General features: G+C 38.9%; 2 protein-coding genes across 8 annotated transcripts in view; one reads left to right on the forward strand and one right to left on the reverse strand.

Moving 5' to 3' along the window:
• Positions 1–279: 279 nt before the first annotated feature.
• Positions 280–9,544, reverse strand: LOC136708709 (kelch-like protein 28). 3 transcript variants are annotated; one of them, XM_066683443.1, is made up of 6 exons: positions 9,416–9,544; positions 6,822–7,083; positions 6,035–6,672; positions 4,136–4,579; positions 2,440–2,648; positions 280–1,644 (listed from the first exon to the last, which is right to left on the reverse strand). In XM_066683443.1, the coding sequence occupies exons 2-6, from the start codon at positions 7,080–7,082 to the stop codon at positions 1,481–1,483; spliced, it is 1,716 nt and encodes a 571-aa protein (XP_066539540.1). In that variant the 5' UTR covers position 7,083; positions 9,416–9,544; the 3' UTR covers positions 280–1,480. The 3 variants fall into 3 exon arrangements, with proteins under 3 accessions (XP_066539540.1, XP_066539559.1, XP_066539550.1); XM_066683462.1 differs by lacking the exon at positions 9,416–9,544 and adding an exon at positions 9,325–9,385; XM_066683453.1 differs by lacking the exon at positions 9,416–9,544 and adding an exon at positions 9,003–9,123.
• A 5,075-nt stretch (positions 9,545–14,619) lies between these two features.
• Positions 14,620–24,213, forward strand: part of hectd1 (HECT domain containing 1) — a 29,123-nt gene continuing 19,529 nt past the window's right edge. For all 5 annotated transcript variants that reach the window (XM_066673404.1, XM_066673408.1, XM_066673406.1 and 2 more), the window contains exons 1-7: positions 14,620–14,816; positions 19,395–19,643; positions 19,874–20,108; positions 20,339–20,566; positions 21,919–22,200; positions 23,380–23,650; positions 23,780–23,856. In XM_066673404.1, the coding sequence (XP_066529501.1) occupies positions 19,504–19,643; positions 19,874–20,108; positions 20,339–20,566; positions 21,919–22,200; positions 23,380–23,650; positions 23,780–23,856 (1,233 nt within the window). In that variant the 5' untranslated portion in view covers positions 14,620–14,816; positions 19,395–19,503. The remainder of the gene's footprint in view (positions 14,817–19,394; positions 19,644–19,873; positions 20,109–20,338; positions 20,567–21,918; positions 22,201–23,379; positions 23,651–23,779; positions 23,857–24,213) is intronic.

Genomic DNA, 24,213 nt, shown 5'->3' on the forward strand with positions numbered 1-24,213 from the left:
CACTTATCCATTTCATGGTCGTGGTGAACTACTCAAAGTATCAATTAAAAAAAATTCCAGCTTAGGGGTTTTCATTGTGTAGATGAATGGTGTCAGTGAAGTGCATTGTTGCAACATTTAAGTATATACTTTGTTTTATAAATATGCCAGGATATACAGGATCAATATCTTCAATCAATTAATTTTGTCCCTCCCCCCCACCCCACCCCCCCAAATTCACTCTGACAAGTCACTTAGATCAAGCTTATTTATTAGTAGCTATTTTTCTTATTGAGTTGGTCAGCTACTAGGCACAGATACTGTTTTTTTTTTTTTAAATGTGAACTCTTGAAAATCTGAGACATTGTAGAAGTAATTAGAATGACTAATGGGTAGGGCAACTTGATAGTACATATTGTTTGCAACATTTACATTAATAACAGCCAACATGCTGTTAAAGTGTAACAGCTAATAAAAAAATAAATAATAATAATAATTATTATTATAATAATTAAAAAAACACTAAGATAACTCTCACAAAAACCTGAATCGTTACCTAGCACCAGTATCTATTCTGTGTAATTCCCACACCTTTATAAAGGCTAACAAAAAAAAAAAGAAAAAGAAAAAAAAAAGGCATGGTCCGATTCAAAGCTGAGAGTTGAAATGTGTGGAACATAAATACATTGGGGGAAAAAAATGAAAAGATGTTTATATTGATTTAAAAAAAAAAATTCTACAGTGACCAAGGAAGAGATGAGTTGCAAAAAACTCGGAAGATTTCTTAAGAGACTGCAGTGAAACAAGATTATATTCAATCCAAGCACACTCACCTACACATAGCCAGTAACCCAGTGCAGATAACATTTACAGGCAATGCACTAGAGGATATATTCTATATTTTTAAGTCAAACTCTATATATAAGAGAAACAAAGGCAGCCCTTGTGAGAATAACTTCCTCTTTTTTGTGAAGCACTATTTAAGATGCAGACATTTCAAACCCAGCCAATGAGTTCGACAACGTGCCTGAGCGCTCGATGTGCGCACACACACACACGCACGCACACACACACACGCACACATATACACACGCACCCGCACTTCCTTCTTTCTGTGACATGCATACATATCAGACAGGCATAGATTCACTGACATAAAAAAACAATGAATCTGGGAACCTTTGTCTAAGGTATATATAAAAAAGTAAAGATTAAATAGCATTTCCACCTTAGAAAATCAAAAATGGCTGACTTCTCCTGTCATACTCTGTCCATCACTTTAGTCCAGGGCTTTGCAGAGTCCCTGACAGCTCTGGAGGAGTCATGATATGGAAAGCTGCTTCTGGTGTTGCTCCCGCTACTTCTCCAAACTCCAAAATCCCTTTGTCACCTTCTGAGGAACATGGTTCCAAAGATGAATTGGGAGTAGACAAATAAATGGAAACCATTTTTATCTCTTATCTTACAGAGTATTATACACCTAATACGGAGGTGCCTATGGTCAAAGGGCAGTCAGACCAAAGTTACAGCGGCTATACATCATGCCACTGGAGTCCAGCCAGCTGTCCGTGATGGGGTCATAGCGCTGCACTGTGTTCAGATATGATGATCCTGAATGTCCACCCACCACATAGAGGTAGTTGTCCACAACAGCAGAGCCAACCCCTATATTTGAAAAAAAAAATGCAAAATCTGATATAATATGGCATTAATATGTGTTGTGCTGTTACACATTCATCAGACACAGCAGGGCTGCTGGAGTTTTGAAACACCTCTGTGTCACTGTGAAAATAAACAGTCCACCAACCAAATATTTCAACAACATCCTGTGACTACTGATGGAGGACTAGCTGATGATTATCACATATTGCACAACAACAGATAAACCACTGATAAGTGACTGACTTTGCATATTCAAGTTGAACCTTCAAGGTTTGTCTAATACATTGAACAGTGGCACAGTGTTTGAAAACTCCAGCAGCACTGCTGTACCTGATCCACTCTTACAATGTCTTACAATGTAAAGACATGTCAATGATATCCTCAACTGATATCAACTGACCTGCACGAATAAGAATAATTTAAATACTTGATTATTTTATTTATGAACTTGTCACTCTCATTTAGCCTATTACATATGTTTTGTGTGTAATGCAGGCATGAATGTCCACATTTGTTTATATTTAAAAAATATAATTAAGTAAGTCAATCCAAACATTAAAAGTACTTCAATTAAATTTAATTTAAATAAAAGTTCCAGATCATTAATAAAGTTTAAAATAAAGGTCGAAATATCTTGTTAAATATATTTTTCTTCTGGTTGCATTTTATAAATTGTCTCAGCTTTATATAAATAAGTACATTTATTTATTTTTGAAAAAACCTCATTGCCAGGTTCCTTCAAAACTCTGTGGAAGTGCACCTAGAAGATACATTTTTTTCATGTTTGCCAAAGCTCACCTGTGCGAGGTTCATTCATGGGTCGACATGCTGTCCACTGGTTCTGGTGGGGGTCATATCTTTCAATGCTTGATAGGTGTGATACACCATTATGTCCCCCAACGACAAATATGAACCCTAACATGACACCAACTCCAAAGTTGATCCTTTTATTAGCCATCGGTGCCACCACTTCCCAGGAATCTTTGCTGGGGTCATAGCGCTCCACACTGTAGAAAAGCAAATGTGGATAGGTTTAGTATATAAATATGAAGCTATAAAAAAAACACAACCAAACACAGTTTAAACATTCAATGTCATTAGGTGTAAACAATATTGCCTTTTTTCTATCTCTGAAATGGACCAAATGCCATAATCATAATCCAGGCTTGCCTTGGCTTACGCCATGTGTCGTGTGAACCAGACAAGGGCCAAATCAAAATTTGTTACACAAGACACCTGCCATCTGGTCCATATAAGGTGGATTTGTGGATGAGTTGAGGCAGCCAGACTCTCCCAGAGTCAACAGCTTATATGGAAAAATATGTGCCACATTTGGGCCAAATATTCATAGAGGAACAAAATATGAATGTGTAAAATTTTGAGCTATAATACATAAATAGCATCCAAAAATACACAAATTAGCTATAATATCACCACCTCTTTCTTTCTAGAGTCACTGTCCATTCTCTCAGCTCCACTGACTAGACAGCACTTGTATTTCTACCATTACACACACTAGTCCATCTGTTGCCCTGCATACATTGTTGGCCCAATTTCACCCTGTTCCACAGGACCACCACAGAGTGCTTATTATTTAGCTGGTGAATCATTCATTCTCAATGCTGCTGTTACCCTGACATAGTGGTGGTTTTTAATGATGTATGTTAGTGATGTCCTTTATAAGGCATATGGGATTTTATTTTCTAGGAAATAATGTCTAGTTTCTGGTGAAAAGAAGTGACTTTTTAGGTTTATTTGATAAGTGGAGAGGGAGTTCTGCCTGTTGGAGTGCAGAAAATTTAAACAACCATTATCCATGCTTTATGTACTTGTTGGGTCTATCCAGCAAAATCTTCAATGGAATAATTACGTATAAAGAAATGCTATGTATTACTGATAAAGTAATGCTATAAAAGCAAATGCCTGGAGGAAATTCTCTCTATGGCATTAAGTAATGTTTGGTTAAGCACAGTTACCTCATGGACATTTATACCAATTACATGAGAATGGTCTTGGAATATGCAGTTCCTGTGTAGCACCCTGGCCTTAACAACACATTATGAACACAACTGGAACGTATAGAAAAATATACTGGACATTCCTTCACTTCAGGAGAGAAGTCAACAGATCTGCATCAAATTTGTGCAATCTTTGCATTTCTCCACATACTCAGAATGGCACATCAATTGCATCTTTTACTTGCACAGATGAACCTTCTGGTGGATGACCCTTTGATATTTGGTAAATATCGCCTGCTTATATTGGAATGTTTAAAAACTGTGTGGATTGAATAATAGGTTGCAAGCATCAAATTTAAAATTTAAAAGTTGGTCAGCCAAAACTTTGGATCGTTTTCTTTGTGTTTTTTAAAATGAACAAATTACAGATTCTTTTTTTTATTGATTGTTACAAAAAAAAAATCTCAGCTTTCCTAGAAATGGGGCTTGTAAGAAACAAACCTATACCAAAGGCAAAAAGGGTGTATCTAACTCACCTGTTCATGTGAGCTGGGCCATAACCTCCAATGGCATAAACCATCCCATCTAGAACTGCAGTAGCAAAACAACTGCGCGATTTGGTCATGGGTGCTACTGGTTGCCATTCTTTCACCTTGGGCACATATTTCTCCACTGACTGAAGATAATATTGGCCATCATAGCCCCCAAGGGCATACAGTTCCCCTGCCAATACCACAACTCCTAGTGTGCTCCTACACTCTGCCATTCGCTCCACTGTGGACCAAGTGTTGCTGTCTGGATCCCATTTCTCCACTGTGCTCTCATGGCGCCTGTAGCTGATGCCCTGTCTCATGTGAGTGGCAATGCCACCCACCACATACACCTTCTTGTCCAGCACAGCAACTCCAAATTCACAGCGAGGTACGCTGAGTGGGGCCAGCCCAATCCAGGAGTCTGTCTGAGGGAAGTACATCTCCATGCTGCAAGAGAGAAAGGAATAAAGTATATTCAAATGAGATCAGGGAAACTTTTTAATTTAAAAAATCTTGCGAAATTTGCCACTTTCTACATGTGTTTGTGGATGTGGAGAAGCGTAAGACCGGGTTCAGGAAATGTCATCTTTGCTATTTGCAGATGAGGCTGTCCTTCTGTCTTTTCATACAGAGGCCTCAAGCATGCACTTGAACATTTGCACTTGCAGCGCCAAATCGAAAAAAGATGGCATGGTCTTACCAGGTAGGGGCTAAGAACCTACCCCAGGTGGAGTAGTTTAGGTATCTCAGGGTCTTGTTCACTACTGACAGGAAGAAGGATTGTGATATCAAATGAAGGTTAGTTGGGGTGGCTGCAGTAAAACAGTCGTTGCACAGGACTGTAGTGGTGAATAAGTGCCAAAAGCAAGGCTCTCAATTTACAGGTCGATCTACAGCCCCACCCACATGAGCAGTGGGTGATGACCCAAAGCAAACAGCCGCAATGTATGGAGTCAAAAAAAGGGTCAATTTTTTTGAGCTTGTAAAACAATATTCACAAATGTACTGACATTAACACTCGTGTTTGAGCAACTACATACAATACTTTGCAAAAGTTTTAGGCACCAAAGATTATGAGATTTAAAAAGCTATTAATCTGAGCAGAAAGTGTTTATTTGCTAAAAACAAACTAACAAACAAAAACAAACAATGCCCAACATTAGAATAAAATGAAATAACAATACATTCACTGGAAAGTAAGTGTGTGTGTCGCCCTGCGAAGGACTGCTGCCCCTCCAGGATGTATTCATGCCTTGAGCCCATTGATTCCGGGTAGGCTCCTGACCCACCGTGACCCTGAACTTCTGAAGTACTTACAGAAAATGAATGAATTAAATAATAATAACAACAATAGAGAGTTGCAGCAGACCCCAGATCGAATAAAAACCTTGTCTGCAACTTCATCATACCTCACAAATGACAAAAGCCTAAGTTTTCGTGATTGAGAACAAATGATCACCTTCTGCAGATCAGCAGTTTGATAGTGAAGATAATGCTCATAAACTGAAGAATGTATTCCCCCAATGGAGTAGTTTTATAACTCCAAATGTTGAAAAGTACAAACCAAAATGAGGATATTGCTTTATTGCTGCTCCATAGGTGAGAAATATTGACTTATTTTTGCTGTTTTGGATCACGTAACCTGGAAATATCTCCAAACTCTGTGACGGCTAACTGCATTACCGGGCTACAAACAGTAAATAAAACTTACAGACAAGTTAAACTTCAGCCACATACAAATAACAATCGTTTTTTTTCCCCTCAAACACACTTTTCTGCCTTAAAAGACACTTAGCTTATGAATGTGAACAACCAGAGAGTGCTGTGTTTACTCATAATCATAGATATTCCCTTTAATTGTAGTCATGTTACAAAAATGAGTCTCGCTGGCTCCACTATTACCTTTCCAATGTGGCGAAGAGCCCAGCCTTGCCTCCCACTGCAAGCAGGACCTTGGGGGCACAGCGCGGTCTTGTCGAGAGCACTGTCTGATAAGAGAGCCGGTGCTCAGGCATGAAGTGGTATTTGAGGGCCTCATTGAGAAGATGCTTGCAGGCATGGTCATCACGAACAAGGTGGTTAGCCTCATAGAGGCGGGTCAGAAATTTTACACTGAGCAGCGGGAGCCGCACACAGTGGAGAAGCTGAGCCAAGTACTGCTGCCTCTCTGTCAGGTCATATTTAATCCACGACTCTAGGGCATAGAAGACTGTCTCTTCCGTGACAACCTTTAAGCAGTCATTGGAAACTATCTCATCAAGCTCTTCTCTTGTAAGCTCAAAAAACTCCTCTGTCTGACAGACCTCCTCAAAGTTCTGACAGATGAATTTAGAGGCTGCCAGACAGAGGTCATGGCAGCCATACATTTCTGCAAAACGGGAAATGCCAATACAGTTCCCCGCATCCAGTTGACTCTCCAAGAAATTGCAGCACTCTTTCAGCACCAGTTTGACCTGAAGGAGATTAGCAGCTGGCAGAAGAGACTCCACGGTTTCTTGCGAAATAAAAATGGTTCCTGTATAGGCATAATCCACAATGGCCTATGAAAGACACAAAGAAAGTGAAATTTAACATTTTAAGTAGCATAATTTTTTATCAATGTATTTTTTAATATATATTTGGGCTAGTTCCTGGTAAGCAGTATTAACCTGTTTTTGCAAAGTAGAAATAGTATTCACATCCATATTACCTGCAATGCAGCTTCATCGATGCACTGGAACTCAACCTCTGAAGTCTCCTTTTCGGAAAGATTACCTGTGAACATAGCCTTAAAATATGGGCTGATGCTGGCCAGAACCACTTTGTGGGCATAGATCTTGACATCACCTACTCGTAGTACAATGTCACACAGTTCATGGTCTTGTCGCAACATCTGTAGGCCCTGCAGCAGCTGCTCTGAGTGGGGTCGCGTCAGACTGGCAAACATATAGGCCGGTGACTGCTGATCCATCCTTCAAGAGAGATATACACAGTATGTAATTGTATTCAAAATATTTATTAGTAGCATACATACAGGATAGTATAGTATACAGGACCACCACAGCGCAGGTATGATATGGATGGTAGATAATGCTCAGGGCTGCAGTTACACTGACGTAGTGGTGATGTGTTATTGTGTGTTGTGCTGGTACAAGTGGATCAGACACAACAGTGCTGCTAGAGTTGTTAAAGCACTCATTTTCACAGCTGGACTGAGAACAGTCCACCAACTAAAAACATTTAACCATTTGCGGGTGGGGCGGCAAGCCCAGTATCACACCGTAGTTGTTACTTTAGCAATGAGTTTATGTAAATGGAAGAAAAAGTGTGCCTGAAAACATACAAAAACACTCCAAGGACCCTTCACGCTATTTTGTGTTCACAGATATAAGGCTTTAAACTCTAAACGTGTGCAATTTCAACCTAAATTAGCTGGAACAAGGTTTTTGTGGTGGTGCTTGTTAACTCACATATCTAAGCTTATCTGGCCAGCTACAGCTCCAAACATAGCAGAACCCATCTCATTTCTTTCGCTCTCTCAGACACTCTCTGAGTTTTTATTATCAGCATGTCAGTTGTCTATAAGAATGGCAGCTGCACTTTGTTGCTTGAGTTGTTGTTACACTAACATTTAAACACTTTTAAACTTCCATAAGCAATATATTAGCAACCATTTAGCAACACCATAGTAACTATGTAGGATACCATAGCAATGTCTTAACAAAACCGTACCAACCACTCAGATACCACAGCAAACGCCTAGGTATGCACTAGAAACCACCACTTAGCCACAGCAAAGCAGGAACTGGCACCAACACATCAACAACCATCCAGCAACCACATAGCAACAATATAGCAACTCCCTGTTGGGATCATATAGCATCACCATAGCAACCATCTAGCAACAACTTACCAATACCTGTGATACCATAGCAACCACCAGGCAACACCACAGTAACTACTTAAAAACACCATAGTTCTCACATATCAAATCTTACCGACACAATAGCAACCATGATGCAACCACATATCAACCACCTGCTGGGATACTACAGCAACACCATAGCAACCTATTACCAACACCATAGCAACAACCTGCTGGGATATTGTAGCAACACAATAGCAACCATTTAGTAACCACTGAACAACATTTTAGCATCCACCTAGCAAATACATAGCAACAATCTAGGATACCATAGCAATTCCATAGCAACCACCAAGCAACACCATAGTAAAAACCTAACAATACCATAGCAAATATTTAGCAACCATCTGGGACATCAGAGCAACACAGTTGCAACAGCCTAACAACATCATAGACACTACAGAATAACAGGAAGTTGGAATCACTTAAGCGGCACATTTTCAGCGTTTGCTGTTGTGGCTGCACAAATACCAACAACCCATCACTCTTACAGTTAGACTGTTGCATCATCAGCCATATCATCCACATGCAGTGTGGGGGCTCAGAGACGCAAAAATAAACATGGTACAAACAATGCCCTATGTCACTGTGATGCTGTAACCAAAATGTTGTTTTGCGTGGGCTCCAGTTGTAAAAATGTGCACTATCATAAGGTCAAGAGAGTTTGCAAGCAGGGATATTTGGAGATGACACAAACACTCCTCATAATTCATCAAATAAAAGACTCAAGAACAGGACTTGCTCTATTTGAGGGATGTTTTAAATTGACATCTCGATTAAACTACATTTGTTACATAATACTAGTAGTAATAATTAAAGCCGTCGATAAAACAAGACCAAATTAACTTGCTATCCCTATAAAAATATTACAAATATTTAACAACACTGCCTTATATGGCTTCCGTAGGGCGACGGCAACCTAAGAAATCTCGTAAGTTTATGACCACGTGAAGCAGAAAGTCTTACTTCTGTCTGTTAAAATTGTTCTGTAACGTTACTCCACCAATCAGTGACAGATGAACCCGGCTAAGACTTCGCACTGCTTTGCTGTTAACCCAGGGGAACCCGAAAGTTGCCTGCTTCAGCATCGCAGACCACGGCTCATGCTAGCTACTTATCATTACAACAATATCTTAAGGAAAATATGAGAAACGGCGATATCTGTGTCCCGAACGGATACCGCTACCTATAGAAAATCTGGTGATGAGAGCGAGCTAATGCGCTAACGGCTAGGTTCGTTAGCCGTGACTGTTGCTAAAAATAAACACTACTAGGCTGTATGCAGTACCTGGCTACGGGTATCAAGAAACCCAAGCGAGCATGTCACACCACGTGAAGCCCCAATAAAGAAACATGTGAACGTTAATTGTGTCAAGTACCTTTGGAAAGAGACACGATGGTATAGTGTTATTTGTTGCGCTAACGTTCGTCAACAGGGTGGAGATAGAAACCTCGGAGGAAAACAAACACACAGGCTCCTGCCTTCGTCACTTCCGCCAATGGGGGTGCGCCAAATGTCACGCTTTTTGACGAAATATTGCCATTTGAGAAAGTACTGTATGTGAAATTTACGCTAACTCAAATTATAGTTGTTTAGTAAACCATAATAACAAGAACTTTTCCTGTAATTATGGCAAAATATCTCATATTTATGATTTAGCGTCTCATTATTATGCACTAGTAAGTAATTTATGTGATCTTTTGTCATGTCAGAAATATTATGCATTACGCATCACCATCATTGTCATCATATTCTTTCCCGCTTAATCCATTTCAGGGTTGCGGTAGTGTTGAAACAGACTAGTGGTATTAAATGTGGTTTCTGAAACTGTTTTGGTTTCTCTGTTCAGTGTCATCTTCACTAAAGTCAAAACACGTCCAAACGACAGACATGTTGCTCAGTTGGCTTCTGTGTTTAGGTTCTCCTCCATTTTGCTTCCATGTGGCAGATTGGATAGGGCACAGTCATGTGACAACATGCTGGGAAGTATGCTGGGACTGTACATGAACTCACAGAGGGGGAATTAATAATATTTTTTTAAATAAAAGAATAAACAGGATTATAAAGGAAAATCTATTTAAGATCTTGTGAATTAGTAGTTCTGAACGTTGATTTTGTTAAATTTTTTAATGAATGAATTGCCCAGCCTTAGGCTATACCCAGTACAATTGACAAAGGGTTACACTTTTTTTTACAGTCATATTGGTTAATACTAATACAGTTTGCCAGACATTGGACTTTATTTGGATTTGTGAGGGAGTATCACAGCATACACAGTGGCTCCACTTTTTTATGTGTTAACAGGGTTATTTAGGACTATTTATTCTGATTTTGCATTATTATTATTCAAGTGGGGAAGTGGGTGCAGAGGTGGGGGTGGGGGGTATTTTTTGTGTAATTTAGCATTGGAAGCAGGCCATGGTTCGTTCACTAATGGAAAAGCTCAAGATCCATTAGCGCATACATCTCTCCCACTTGCTGGTCTCCAGTCTGCCCTTATGATGGGGGGTTTGACTCAGGGTTTTCCAACATTTTGTTAAACAATATTCAAAAAAATGCCATTTGTAACCACTTTTCACAGTCCAGAATTTTCCTAAATTTATTTCTCTTGTATTTGTAAATTAGATCCAGTACAGTGTTGATATTTTCAGACTAATCATTTTATACCAGGCCAATATAAGCTCACTGTCTGTGAAGTGTGTTTTTCAGGAGCATACTGGCGTTGGGTCTCCGCTGTAGAATGTCACATAGCAGGACCCAATATTGCATTAGTGAAATAAAGAGCACTTGTTCAAATGCAGTATGGCTGTTTTTAATTCCCCATCCTTCAGGCACCCAGAGGAAACCTACATGGAGAGTCACCTAGAGTGAGGCTCAAACCCAAAATTCCAGGAGCTGGGTTTGATTATTAGCTGATGGGTCAAGTGTTTTGGGTTGAAAAAACAGTGAAAAATCCCTGGCACATGTCAATGGCCACAGAATAACCCGATGCTTTTAGTCGGCACCAATGGGGAACCAAAATAAATACTCTGCATACAAGCTGCCTAATACATGAATATTGTAAAAGACTTTAAAAATATATATAAGTTTCACAGCACTGAAAAAAAAATGTATTCTGTCTTTTTCAATAATATATTACTCAATATTAAAAATGAATAAAATATATTCTCATTATTATTAAATATTAAATAGTAATAAGAATCACAGGGATTTCACCATGTCTTTTTTACAACTGAGTTTTAAATATATTAGGGGTGGGCAATATGGCCCTAAAATAATATCACGATATTTCAGGGCATTTCGGCGATAACAGTATTCTTGGTGATATGAAAAAACACTGAAAATAATTGTATTATTTCAAGAACACGCTATTATAACAAAATAAATGTTATATTAGTATTAATAATATTAAATTAACAATATATTCAATTTCTAATTTAAATTATATTACATTTTATTTTAGTACATGTAGGTCTCCTTTAGGGACTTCAAATTGCATCAAATTCGTGATTACACCCAGAATAGAGACACTGATTTGAAAGTAGCTTGAAGTGGTGGTTTAGGACTCACCAGCAATCAGGTTTCAAAAGAAGACAAATAACTTTCTAGTCATTTGTTAACTATAAACTAATGCAGTGTTTATTGTAAGATGTGTATGTACAGTCCCGCAGGCTTAATATACACTACTCATTGTGGTGACAGAAATAATGCTAATAATACTACTACAACAATACTTACAATATTAATAGGTGATGGAACTCCCCAAGTTTTGTTTTGTGGGGGTTAACATACCATGTGGTGTTTCTTTGTAGTGCCAATAAGTGAACTTTTAAATTCATCATCATCTGCTGCTACTGATGATTTCAGTGTTTATTAAAAAAAAAACACACACACACACAATAGAATTGGTGTGAGATTTCATTATGTTAAGAATCATTTCCACTGTTTTTCATTTGAAAAAATCTGACTATTCAGAATAGAACACCTAGTTTTCCCTGGCAGTCTCCCATCCATGTTGCTTAGCTTCAGTGTCCATTCGAAGAGAGGTTTGGCTAAATGTGAATCTTGTTGACTATAGATGCATTCATTCATTGTCTGTAACCGCTTATCACCCTGGAGGGGGCACTAGTCCTTCACAGGGTGACACACACTCACACATTCTCTGACACAGTCACACCTATGGACACTTTTGAGTCATCAATCCACCTACCAACGTGTTTTTGGACCGTGGGAAGAAACCCACGCGGACTCGGGGAGAACACACCACAGAACTCCTCACAGACAGTCACCCGGAGCGGGGCTCGGACCCACAACCTCCAGGACCCTGGAGCTGTGTGACAGCAAAACTACCCTGATTCACCGGGCTGGCTATAGATGTACTTAAATATGTACATTTTTCTACTATGTAAACCTTAATTTTTCAAAAATTGACTTTGTTTCAATTTGGAGTATATTTGAATCCACCTTTTAGATAACTGTTAAAATACTAATAAAATATTGAAAATATATTTAGAATTCAATTAAATCTATATAATACATTATTAATATACTTTTAAAATATTAATAAATATAATAAATGTAATAAATATAGCATATTCTAAATATACTTCTGTGTACTTTTTCACCTTTGCATAAGTTTGGGTATCTGAAAATAGCAACAAATATGTTTAAATGTATTTTTCTACACATTGGTGTGTCAGCGCAATCAAGGGGTTTTTCCTCTTCCTGTTCCACATTAAAAGACTTGGCGCTTCTGAATGTAAACGAACCAGAGGGAAGAGCAGCCCACCAGAATCACTGACACTTTAAACAAAAAAATAAAATCTATTTGTATATTTTCATACATCAACATTAATTTGCGCTTTTTCTGTATTTATATATGTATTTGTTTATTTCTACATTCACTATGTATTTCTACGTTTATTTATCCATCCATCCATTATCTGTAACCGCTTATCCAATTTAGGGTCACGGGGGGTCCAGAGCCTACCTGGAATCATTGGGCGCAAGGCGGGAATACACCCTGGAGGGGACGCCAGTCCTTCACAGGGCAACACAGACACACACACACATTCTACGTTTATTTATTTTTAATATATTTCTGTGTGTTTGTGTTAATTGGGTGGATGTTCCTAACCTCACTCTACAGAATCTGGCTCTTGTGTTCGGAAGTATTTACGACATATTACTTTGTGGTGTTTAGGGTTTGAATGCCATTTATTATGTCACAGTTTCTGCTGGAGAACTACCCACGATAAGCTCAGTGAGCATCTGATCTAAAACTTTGTAGAATAAAGCTATAGAAAAACTCTCTTTATCACTTTCTAAAGCCGATATTTTCAGACATACAGCAGTGACTTCACTACAAGGGAAAATCTGTACTACTTAATCACTACATAAAAGCATTCAACTGGATAATGTATTATGCAAAAATATATTATGTGTTTCTAAAACAAATATGAAACAGGAATAAGTTTACAGTAAAATACAAAATTTATATTGCACATTTATTCCTCACAAAGATATTTCTGTCAGTCCTCTACCCAGTGTGTGTTAACCAAATCACATTCATCCCTGCCTGTTGGCTGGGAACCAAATAAATTAGTTCTGCCTCCAAGGAAGTGCTGCATCCAAACCATTTGCGTAATGATTTTGCACACAAGCAGGCAACTCACTCTTCATATAGGAGGTCCATGGGATATGGGGCACACCTGTTATCACAGGGGTTCTGGTGTCGTATAGGCCCAATTGGTAATCCATCCTTGTCTACACCATTGCGTTTCATAAATCTAACCCCAATCTGGAATCACATGAATACCCATTAACAAGCATTAATGGGCATATGACAGTTTTAAGGGCTGCCAAACAGGGGTGGTGAAATAATAACTTTTAAAATATATTATTTATTTTTAAACTTTTTATCTTTTTGTATAAATGTAAAGACAAAATTTGTTATCTACCCACATTTGATTGGCTGGTCTACAATTCTTGGCAGAAACAGCCATTCATTCAGATAAGATCAGAGACTAACAGGCACGTTCGTACATTTTCCTCATTCTTTTGAGCTTGAAATGAGAATGAGTTTACAACAAATTTAGGACCTCTACTAATCCCATCACATCCGATCCGAATATTTTATTTCAATGTATCGAATGTCTGATTCGGCTCAATGGTTCATCGCTAAATTCACCTGCATACGTTCACTCACAGTCATCTGAGATTAATTTCAAAGATAGTCTGATTAATGTGTATAGCAAATACACAAACCAGAAAAGGAAGCAGTGACTTACGTATCGAAAATATAAGTTAATACAGAAGTTGCTAGTAATCTAATAATTATTCTAAACCTCACAATGCTAGCAATGGAGTATTTCTTACAACACAGATCAAATACCGTTACAATTCTATCCTATTTTGGAAGTCTGTAAGACACTGGTGTATATAATATCTAACTAATATACATGTACTGCTAATCGTATTTCTGATTCTTTTTGAAGTCGGCTTCGTTTGGATTAGGGAGTCGGTTGGACTGGAGTAATAAGATGATCCGGTTCAGTAGAACCGTCGTATTGGAGTCCGCGATCAGCGGCAGTGCTCCCCTCGGCGCTGTTCTCCGCTTCAGTCCGAGACTCTCGTTCACTGTGACCTCTACAGCTGTTTATACGAGAGGGAGAGGGGATGCGGACTCGTTAACACTTTTTGTAGTCGATCAGTTGCTGTGCTTGGAATTTAACTGAAGCCTGTCGGTGTTTCTGGTCTCTCGCTGTGAGCTGAAAACGGTAAGCGTTTTTATTTTGCTGATGGCGAAGGCCGCGGCTTTTCTCAGAGCACTCGCCGAAAGAAGCACTGCGGCCTGCGGCTGAGAGCTCCACTTCACAACGCGGGGTCTTACTCTGTAAACACAAGGCCCTGTTTATTCGGCTTTAGCGTTTTATACAAATTTCCCGGCTTTGACGCGTTCGTCGATGGAGATATTTCAGATCTTGTTTTTTAAAAATAGTATGTGTTTTGTGTCTTGTTTGGCGCTGGTGTCTTTGTGGTTCTGGTGTTTTTTTTAAGAGGTTGGTGGATGTTAATCCTCCCGAGCAGCTAGCTAGCAGTCTGGTAAGAGTTTAGCTAACTTAATTCAGAGACTTTATCAAAGGTTAACAGTAGCTGGTAATCATCTTGATTGTAATAGAATACAATAAATAGAATTTGTGGAAAACACAAATATGTAATATGAGGCTTTGCTTTATAGCAGAGTTTTTTTTTTGTCAACGTTAATTAGCAAAGGCCCGGCGTCGAGTAACACTACTAAAACATGACTGTTACCTGATCTGGCACATTAAACGGGCTCTAGTTTGACTTTTGTGTGGATTTGTTGTTGTTTTTTAATCAGTTTTAAAAGCGGTATTCACGTTAAACGCCATCTTATTTTTAACAAGGTGTAGACTTTAGCGACAGTTAGTGAACACGGCTGTATCGAGTAACAACAGTTACTGGAGATTGTAGAAACTCTGTGAGGGCTTAGCTGTGGTGCTACGTTGTCGCTGGGGTTTCTAATAAGGGTGGTAAAAAACGTATTAAATCACTTTTCTCAAATATAATTTTGAACAGAAATAGTTGTCTAGCACATTGGTACTCGATCTGGTGGCAGGGCCTCGTGTGTAAACGAAGTGGTCAGCAGTACCAAGCTGTTTATTACCAACGTTAGCTCGCTAACCTCCACGAGACCTGATCGCACTCGATATTGTGACCTAATTTTAGGTCCTTGGATTTGAACGTTTCTTAAACGACAACTCTTCACTGCGATTAAACTTAAAGATTGTTTGACTACTTCTGAACTGTAACACTTTAGTTAAATGCCAGGTTAATGTAACACCTCCCTGGGGGAGAATTGTGTCATCCTAAGCTGGTATGATGACAGCGGCTGTAATAAAGTCGTAGTTTGACTCAACAGAATGACTGATGGATACAAGTACTGAGGAAAGTTGATTTTATTCTAGAACACATTCGCTCTTTTAACGCCCATAATAAAAATATCACTTTTACAGTGGCTCTGATGGGGACTATGGGGTTCAATGCCTACAACATAAAATGTAGTGTTTTACAGTCTTACCCAAGGACATTTATGGTATTATATTGTGGACTTGCCAGAGTTGGGGAATTGAACCACAGTCTATTACAATGAGAAAAGCAAGTTTACCCCCGGTCGTATAAGCACCTAAACATTGTGTTCTTGTAATCGTTCTCAGATTAGAAACACATACCTTTTGTGATCTCATGAAATCCTTTGTCATTATTAAATGCCATTTGTTGCATTGAATATGACTTTGGTTATGCTTATTTGATTCTTACTAGCCTAGCTGTCCTATCCAGTTCATATGTACCAGATGCATTTGGAGGTAATAGACCCACATATTAATGCTTTATATTTTGAGTTACTGTACATCCAAAGGCATGTATATGCACACTTTTGCCTAATAAAGCCTTATTTGATTCACCTAATCAGCGTTAACGTGCACTTACAGTGTAAACTGTTAAAAATAGAAGACCCTATTAGCTCACACTTAGATTTCTTTTTTTCACCAACTTTTATTGAAACATTATGGTAACTTTTAGATTAAAAACAAGACATGGGTGTATAAAAATGCACATTTATTAGGACTATCCACTGCATGAGTGGTACAGAGATATAAACACATCTCAAACTTGTTTATATTGCACTGTTTCTGTTTAAGTGCAGAATAAAAATAAAAGAAGGGGGCAATAGGGGTGGGCCATGTAATATAGTTCACGGTGATACCGGTAGGTTTTTTTTTTTTTTTTTTTTTCCAATAAGACTTTTGCCAAACCTCAATATTGTGACGTAAGCACAAGCTTCTTTCAGAGGCACGTAGCCAGACATCACTGTCCATCACTTAGTGCTGCAGCCAATGGAGTCACAGTCCCGCCTACAGGGGTTTTTGCTGGTTTTGTGGCAACGCTGAGAGAAACGGGTCAGTGCTAAAAAATAAATAAATAATAATAAATAAAATTCTTATTTTAGTGCCATGCCTCCAAGGAACTACATTTTTTCCCCCTCAACACGTGTGATGGCAATAAAACTGACTGACTTTTAGAATCAAAGTATTTCTTTATCATAGAGACATCACTATTTTTTAGACATACCGTTTGATAATTACAGTTAGATAATGCAGCATGTTCTTTTTGGTGTTAATAATAAACACTGTTATCGTAACGTATATTGCCTATATTAGGCATATTGAGCTATGAGTTTTTTGGTCATATCACCAAGCCTTAATAGGCAATATGTATTTCAGATGATTGTGCTGTGGCCAGAATTTGAATTATTGCAGCTGGAATTATTACCACCATTCGATATATTGATTCAAAAGATGGGATTATGGTACTTCTACACTGCATAATACCTACATTAATATACTCAACTATACTTGGCTTGTTTTGTTTTAGGCAAATTTGGTACTTGTTACATAGAACCCAGTGATGTGTTGACATGGCAGAGCACTGACTGGCCAGAGAGACTTATCAATTGTGACAAAATGCAGACATCACGAAGCACAATATCTATACAGATCTGTCTGATATGATGCGAGGCTAATGTGTATTCAGTCCAAAAAAAAACAAAAAACAAATTTAAATGAGTACATATGATGAGTAAACAGCATTTAAAGATATTGCCACCGTTGTTGATTCCAAAGCCAGTGGTTCCTGTCAAACTGTCTCCATCTACATTTTGGGGGAGCTGTGGTGTAGTGGAACTCAAACCAGTACAAAAAGAGAGTAGTGTAGGTAACATGGAGTAAAAAGGCACCATCAATGGTCTCCCTTCTGGCAAGCATTTGTTGACATTGTCTGTTGTCTGTCATTTGCCTGGATCTGAGGGGGTGGTGGATCTACCCCAAGACTATGTACAGTTTCTAGGCTCTAACAAAGGAAACAGTTCCAACTTTTTTCAGATTAATCCTCAACCATTAGGTACTTGCTCATGTGCTTAGCTCAGCTTTAGCTGGCAAACCACTTTAGTTTTTCAAGGGGATGGTAAAACGCTGTTTAAGCACTTTATGCCTTGTTTTCTCTCCCATTACTTATGGTATTTTCTCAGAAACCTCTGATATATATAAGCAAGCTGATGTTGATTCAAATACAGACTGATCATCTTGGGTAGAAGAGATCAGCTGTAGTTTAACCAGTCATTGTTGCCAAGTCATTAACTATTGAACATTTTAAAGCCATCATGAAAAAGGAAATCAATGTACTTCCTTAAAGGGACCTAATTCCCAGTGAAATAGAACATTTGACTGGGACAATTTTATCCATTTTAAATTTGAGTGGATGATGAGAATTTTACATATTACTGATTCAAAATACTCAGTCTACCCACTGAGTCCCTCAATTTTCAGCAGCTCTCCATTTGATTAAATCCGGCTTTCCCATGTTTGCAGACATTAACATTGTGCCGTGTATGGTATATACTCATATTTCCTAGATAATAGACCAGGACTGGCCAGCCCACGGCTCACAAGCTGCATGTGACTTTTTTCCCTGTACAAGTATGGCTCCTCCATTAATAATAAAACATGTAGCCGTTGGTAGACAAATGTTTTAAGATCTTGACGTCTACTGCAAATCCAGCCTCCTGAACCCACTCCACTAACAGGATTGGCTTTGCCGTTTGTCTCTAACACGTGGGAGTCTGGCTGTAAGGAGCTACAAAGCTGTGTCACATATTACATACATACACATGTATACCTTTTACTATTTAAATGAGGAAAAATTACATAGGCTATTATACAGGTGTGTGTGTGCTCACTCAGGATGGCATCCAAAAAAAAAGAAAGGTGTCTATTATGGTAAAACTGTGTTGCTCCAAGCGCAAATCTCCAGACTCTCTCACACACTTAAGCCTAAGCCTAAAGCTGTACTGTCTTAAAGTGACAGTACACCTAATATGCACAAAGAGAAATCAAATTGCAAAGATGGGTATAAAAATTCCCTGAATCACACACAAAGACAATGGGCATCAAACATCCAACTACTTTGGCAAAGATTTTGGCTCAACACTTGTTAATTAAATGTAAATGCAGATCTTAAAGTATAGTAATAAACTATTTTTCTGTGCTCTAGAGAAGTGTGCTATGAGTCTCTAGATCAAGTCTATGCCCTTATATGGGCCATTTAATATTCAACTAAAAGATTATAAAAAGCTCTCTTGTGATTGGAGGTTGTTTTTAATGTCTTGTAGACAGTAAACGTAAGTCTATTGTTACCCTTTTAATTATCTTAGTCAGCTTCTGTAACATCAGCCAGTGTTTCTGAAATTTTAGAAGATTGACTGTCAATTCTCTTTCAAGGTGAAGACTTCATGAGCCAAAAGGAGAACCAGTGACTGCCCCAATTCTTTTCTCCTATTACTGGCGGATGCTGTGACTGTGTGTTGGGTGGACAGGGTAGCAGCGCAGCATGGCAGACGTGGACCCGGACACACTGCTGGAGTGGCTGCAGATGGGGCAGGGTGATGAGCGTGACATGCAGCTCATCGCCCTGGAGCAGCTTTGCATGCTCCTACTCATGTCAGATAATGTAGACCGCTGCTTCGAAACGTGAGTCTGAAATGTAGATACTTGCTGTATTTTAAAGTATACAGTCCTTTTTTTAAAAGTTTGCACACATTTTGTTTGTTGTTAATTGTATTTTTTACATAGCTAACCTCAACAGGTAACACAACTGTGGGCACAGTTTGCACAAATTTGCAAATATTTTTAAAAAGTGTTCACATAATAATATTTCATTTGATCAGGGGTGTTGATTCTAATTTGAATTCTGTTATCAGATGCCCTCCACGGACGTTCCTCCCAGCCCTCTGTAAGATCTTCTTGGATGAAAGTGCTCCTGACAACGTTCTGGAGGTGACTGCCAGGGCCATTACGTATTATCTGGATGTGTCCGCTGAATGCACACGTAGGATAGTTGGAGTGGATGGGGCCATCAAGGCCCTTTGTAACCGATTGGTGGTGGTGGAACTCAACAACAGGACCAGCAGAGATCTGGCTGAGCAGTGTGTAAAGGTATACTTTTGTTGAATATATTTTTTTATTTTTTTTTGTTCATGTGATGTTTACATCCATTAGAGTAGGGGTTCCTGATGGCATAGAATGGATGCCAATCATTTTCACTGGAAGTTTAGAGTAGGGGTCCACAGTATTGGCCCAGTTAGTGGCTAAATTCAGTATTTGTCATTTTGACAGTCTTTGAATGAGACTTAAATATGTGAACTTGATTTCTTTTTTGTTCTCAGGTGCTGGAACTGATCTGCACTCGGGAGTCTGGTGCTGTGTTTGAGGCTGGGGGACTGAACTGTGTGTTGAGCTTCATCAGGGACAGCGGTCACTTGGTGCATAAGGACACACTGCATTCTGCTATGGCAGTGGTTTCTCGGCTCTGCAGTAAAATGGAGCCGCAGGATTCCTCCCTAGAGACGTGTGTAGAGTCCCTATCCAGCCTGCTTAAACATGAGGACCACCAGGTAACACTGCCTTAAGTGCTGTTTAAATATTTTTTTATTGGTTTAAGTTAGGCCTGGGCAAAAAACGATAGCAATATGTATCACGATAGACACATCATCAAACATGTTAAGAAAAATGTTATTTATAATGATATTTTCACTTAATTGCAGATCACCAGAAAACCCATAATAAATAGACAACGCATGGCTGAATGTACCCCAAACATGCTCCTATGCTTCTTTTAAAACTGTAACAATGTTACAGAAATGTATATAGTGGTAATTATCAAAATAAATCCAAAAAAAATCTTGATTATATATTTGTTCATATCACCCAGGCCTAAGTTGAACCTAATTAGGCTTGTGAAATGGTGGTCTGGAAAATTACATTGTGGGTTCAAACCTCATGTCTGGAAAAAATATACGTCCTAGTCAGAACTTCTAATCGACAATTTTGTCTCTATCGATTATTTTTATTCCGTTATGTCCCCACTGTGTTCATGTGTTGTTCCTTTAAAACCAAGCTACCAAGCTGTAGTCGTGATTCTGCCCCTATGTGCCACATGGAAGCAACCTAAACGCCTGAGGACGACCAAGCTCCTCAAGCAGCTTGTACCAAAGAAAAACACAGCATCTGTGGTTTGGACGTGCTGTGTTTTGACGTTAATTAAAACAACACTGAACAAAAAGAAGTCAAATGTAACTCTGAGAAAAAACAATTTTCAGTGACCAAAGCACCATCACACACCAAATACAAACAATGCTCAAAAAACAAGAGAGGAACCAGCTCCCAGCAGCATTAGAAAAAATATCCCAGCTTTAATACTGGAGCATATTTACAGTACATGCCTCGTCACGGGACTATGAGATTCGAAAACAATCATCATTAATCATTCATTAATTGTAACCATGGTAAAATGTACCATTTGATTGTGAAATTGATTTGTGCTTATATCATCCAGCACTGCACCCTAGCCTAGTCAAAAAAAGGGGAAAAATGTTTCTTGGTTACTTCTATCTTATTTGATAATAATAAAATAGTAACTTATTTGAAATTTAGACTTCCAATTAAAACTGTAAAATTCCCTGGATTTATTTTAATTTTAGATTATGAGCTTCAGCAGGAAGTTTTCTGGAAGTTGCAGTATTTAATAATTTAAGCTTACAACTTTTAAATGTGTTCATGGAGATTAAGTTGTTTTATGCAAACAACAGCAGAAGTAAATTTTATAGAAAATTATCACATTGAAATTCCAATCTGTGTTTCTCTGTGAGGAGAAAGTGCCATTAGGTATTTTCTGCTAATGGTTCAGCCCTGAACTGTGGATGCTGATCTGCATGCTTCAGCCTTAAATGGTACTGTGGTGTTACAGGTTTCTGATGGAGCCCTGAGGTGTTTTGCCTCGCTGGCAGACCGCTTCACAAGACGAGGGGTGGACCCAGCTCCACTAGCCAAGCATGGGCTCACTGAGGAGCTGCTCTCCCGTATGGCTGCAGCAGGAGGCACAGCTGCTGGACCCTCCTCAACTTGTAAACCTGGCCGAACCTCCACTGGAGCCGCCCCCTCTGCTGCAGACTCTAAACTCAGCAACCAAGTGTCCACTATTGTCAGTTTGCTCTCCACACTGTGCCGGGGCTCGCCACTGGTCACACACGTAAGTAACACCTGACAGTCTAGTCAGGATCCTTGTTTCAGAGAGCTAAGAGTGAGGAGAGCTTTCCTGCTTATTTCAGCATAAAAGAATTTGCACTTTACAATAGTTTATTGTTATATGCTCACAGCAAAGCAACATACATGATTAGAGTTTGAACAAGGCATGATGGTGGGTGCCAGGCAAATGGGACATTCCATTTCTGAAGTTGTGTGAGCATTTAACATTCCTCAATCCAGTGTCATGTGTGCCAGGAATATGATAGAAGGTGCTGCTTAATGATTGTGAGTCGTGTTATATGACTAGAAACTAGAAGTTTTTGGAACCTCACAAACCTGCATCTCTCTCACAGTGCATTGACTTCCACTATTCTTAAATGTATTGGTGTGTTTTATTGAAGCTTGTTATACGAGCATGTTATAAGGTTTTGTTATTACTGGTGGTAATGAATGCTAAATTTAATGCAGTGAAGACACAAGTCTATGTAAATGTTAATGTTTAAATTAGGGTTAATGTTACCAACCTGGGAAGAATCTTCATGTCTGAGCTTGCTGTACCATAATCCCAGCAGGCAGGTTTGTATATCTTCAGTTATTTTGTATTAAACAGCTTCCAGCGTCTTCCACCTGTTGCCATCCAAAATAAGGTGCTTTGATAGGTCACAAATTACTCATCATCCCCACTGCCCCAACCCTGACTTCCCTCCCCCCACTCTGTGCTCTCAGTTAAGCAGTTACAGGTTCTCATCAGTTTTTCAAACAATCATGTAGCAGAAGTCAAGACATGCAAATTTGAATGTTTGTTTTGAATTTGCCAGATGCACAATTTACATACAAGTTCAGATATTTAGTTCTGAAGTTCTCACTTCAAAACAAGGGCAAAATTTAGTTTAAGCATTCTCATATTAATACACACTTTTTTTCCTCTGCACAACATAATTAATTTACATACTGCTATCCCATGACTTTCGGCACTTCAGCGTAAACATAACCTGTCTAGTTTGTATGCATGTCAAGATAGTTACTGAGAACTTTCAGCGAGTATGCCTGTGCAGCAGGCCAAAAATTATATTATTATTATTATTATTAGAAACGTGGCTACTGAAACTGTTGTAGGGAAAATGCTGCTCTGAGTTCTTCCATTAGTAAGTCCTGAAATAAAGCTCATCTGTCTTTTCCTCAGGACCTACTGCGCTCCGAACTGCCTGACTCCATGGAAAGCGCCCTGCAGGGTGATGAGCGTTGCGTCCTGGACACTATGCGGCTGGTCGATCTGCTGCTAGTGCTGCTCTTCGAAGGCCGCAAGGCACTGCCCAAATCCACCGCTGGTTCCACTGGCCGTATACCAGGTCTGCGACGTTTGGATAGTTCTGGCGAGCGCTCTCACCGACAGCTTATTGACTGTATCCGTAGCAAAGACACAGATGCACTCATAGATGCTATTGACACCGGAGGTGAGTTTGTGCATTTTGCTGGGAGAAACAAAGGGAGCTTTTCTGCCAGTTGGGTTGAGTAAATTCCTGCCTCATGCTGTTTTAATTAGAATTTTGTTTTGTTTGTTTGTGTTTCTTTTTTCCTCTCAGCTTTTGAAGTGAATTTTATGGATGATGTAGGACAGACTCTTTTGAATTGGGCCTCAGCATTTGGCACTCAAGAAATGGTGAGGGTTTTTTTTTTCTTCAATATTTAAATGTTCAGTTTTTCTTTCCCTTTTGTCTTAGCACAAAATATTTGTTATATTTAAATTATGTTTTCACTATTTTAGTGAATAAATGTATGAATTTGCTATAAGTGCCATCTATAGCTCTGGGTGAATGGGGGCAAGCAGACTAATTGAGCCAAGGGTATTAAGTAAATCGAAGCAATAGATGGATGGCTAGATAGCCATAAAGTATTATTAATACATAATTAGGCATAATGCAACCTGATTTCTTGACCTACTTGATCTAAAGATAGTTTCTGCATTTCACTGGGACAAAGCATGGGCTAGATGTTTTCATCTGATAAATGTTAGATC

This window comes from Hoplias malabaricus, chromosome 1, assembly GCF_029633855.1.
Source record: "Hoplias malabaricus isolate fHopMal1 chromosome 1, fHopMal1.hap1, whole genome shotgun sequence".
Classification (NCBI taxonomy): domain Eukaryota; kingdom Metazoa; phylum Chordata; class Actinopteri; order Characiformes; family Erythrinidae; genus Hoplias; species Hoplias malabaricus.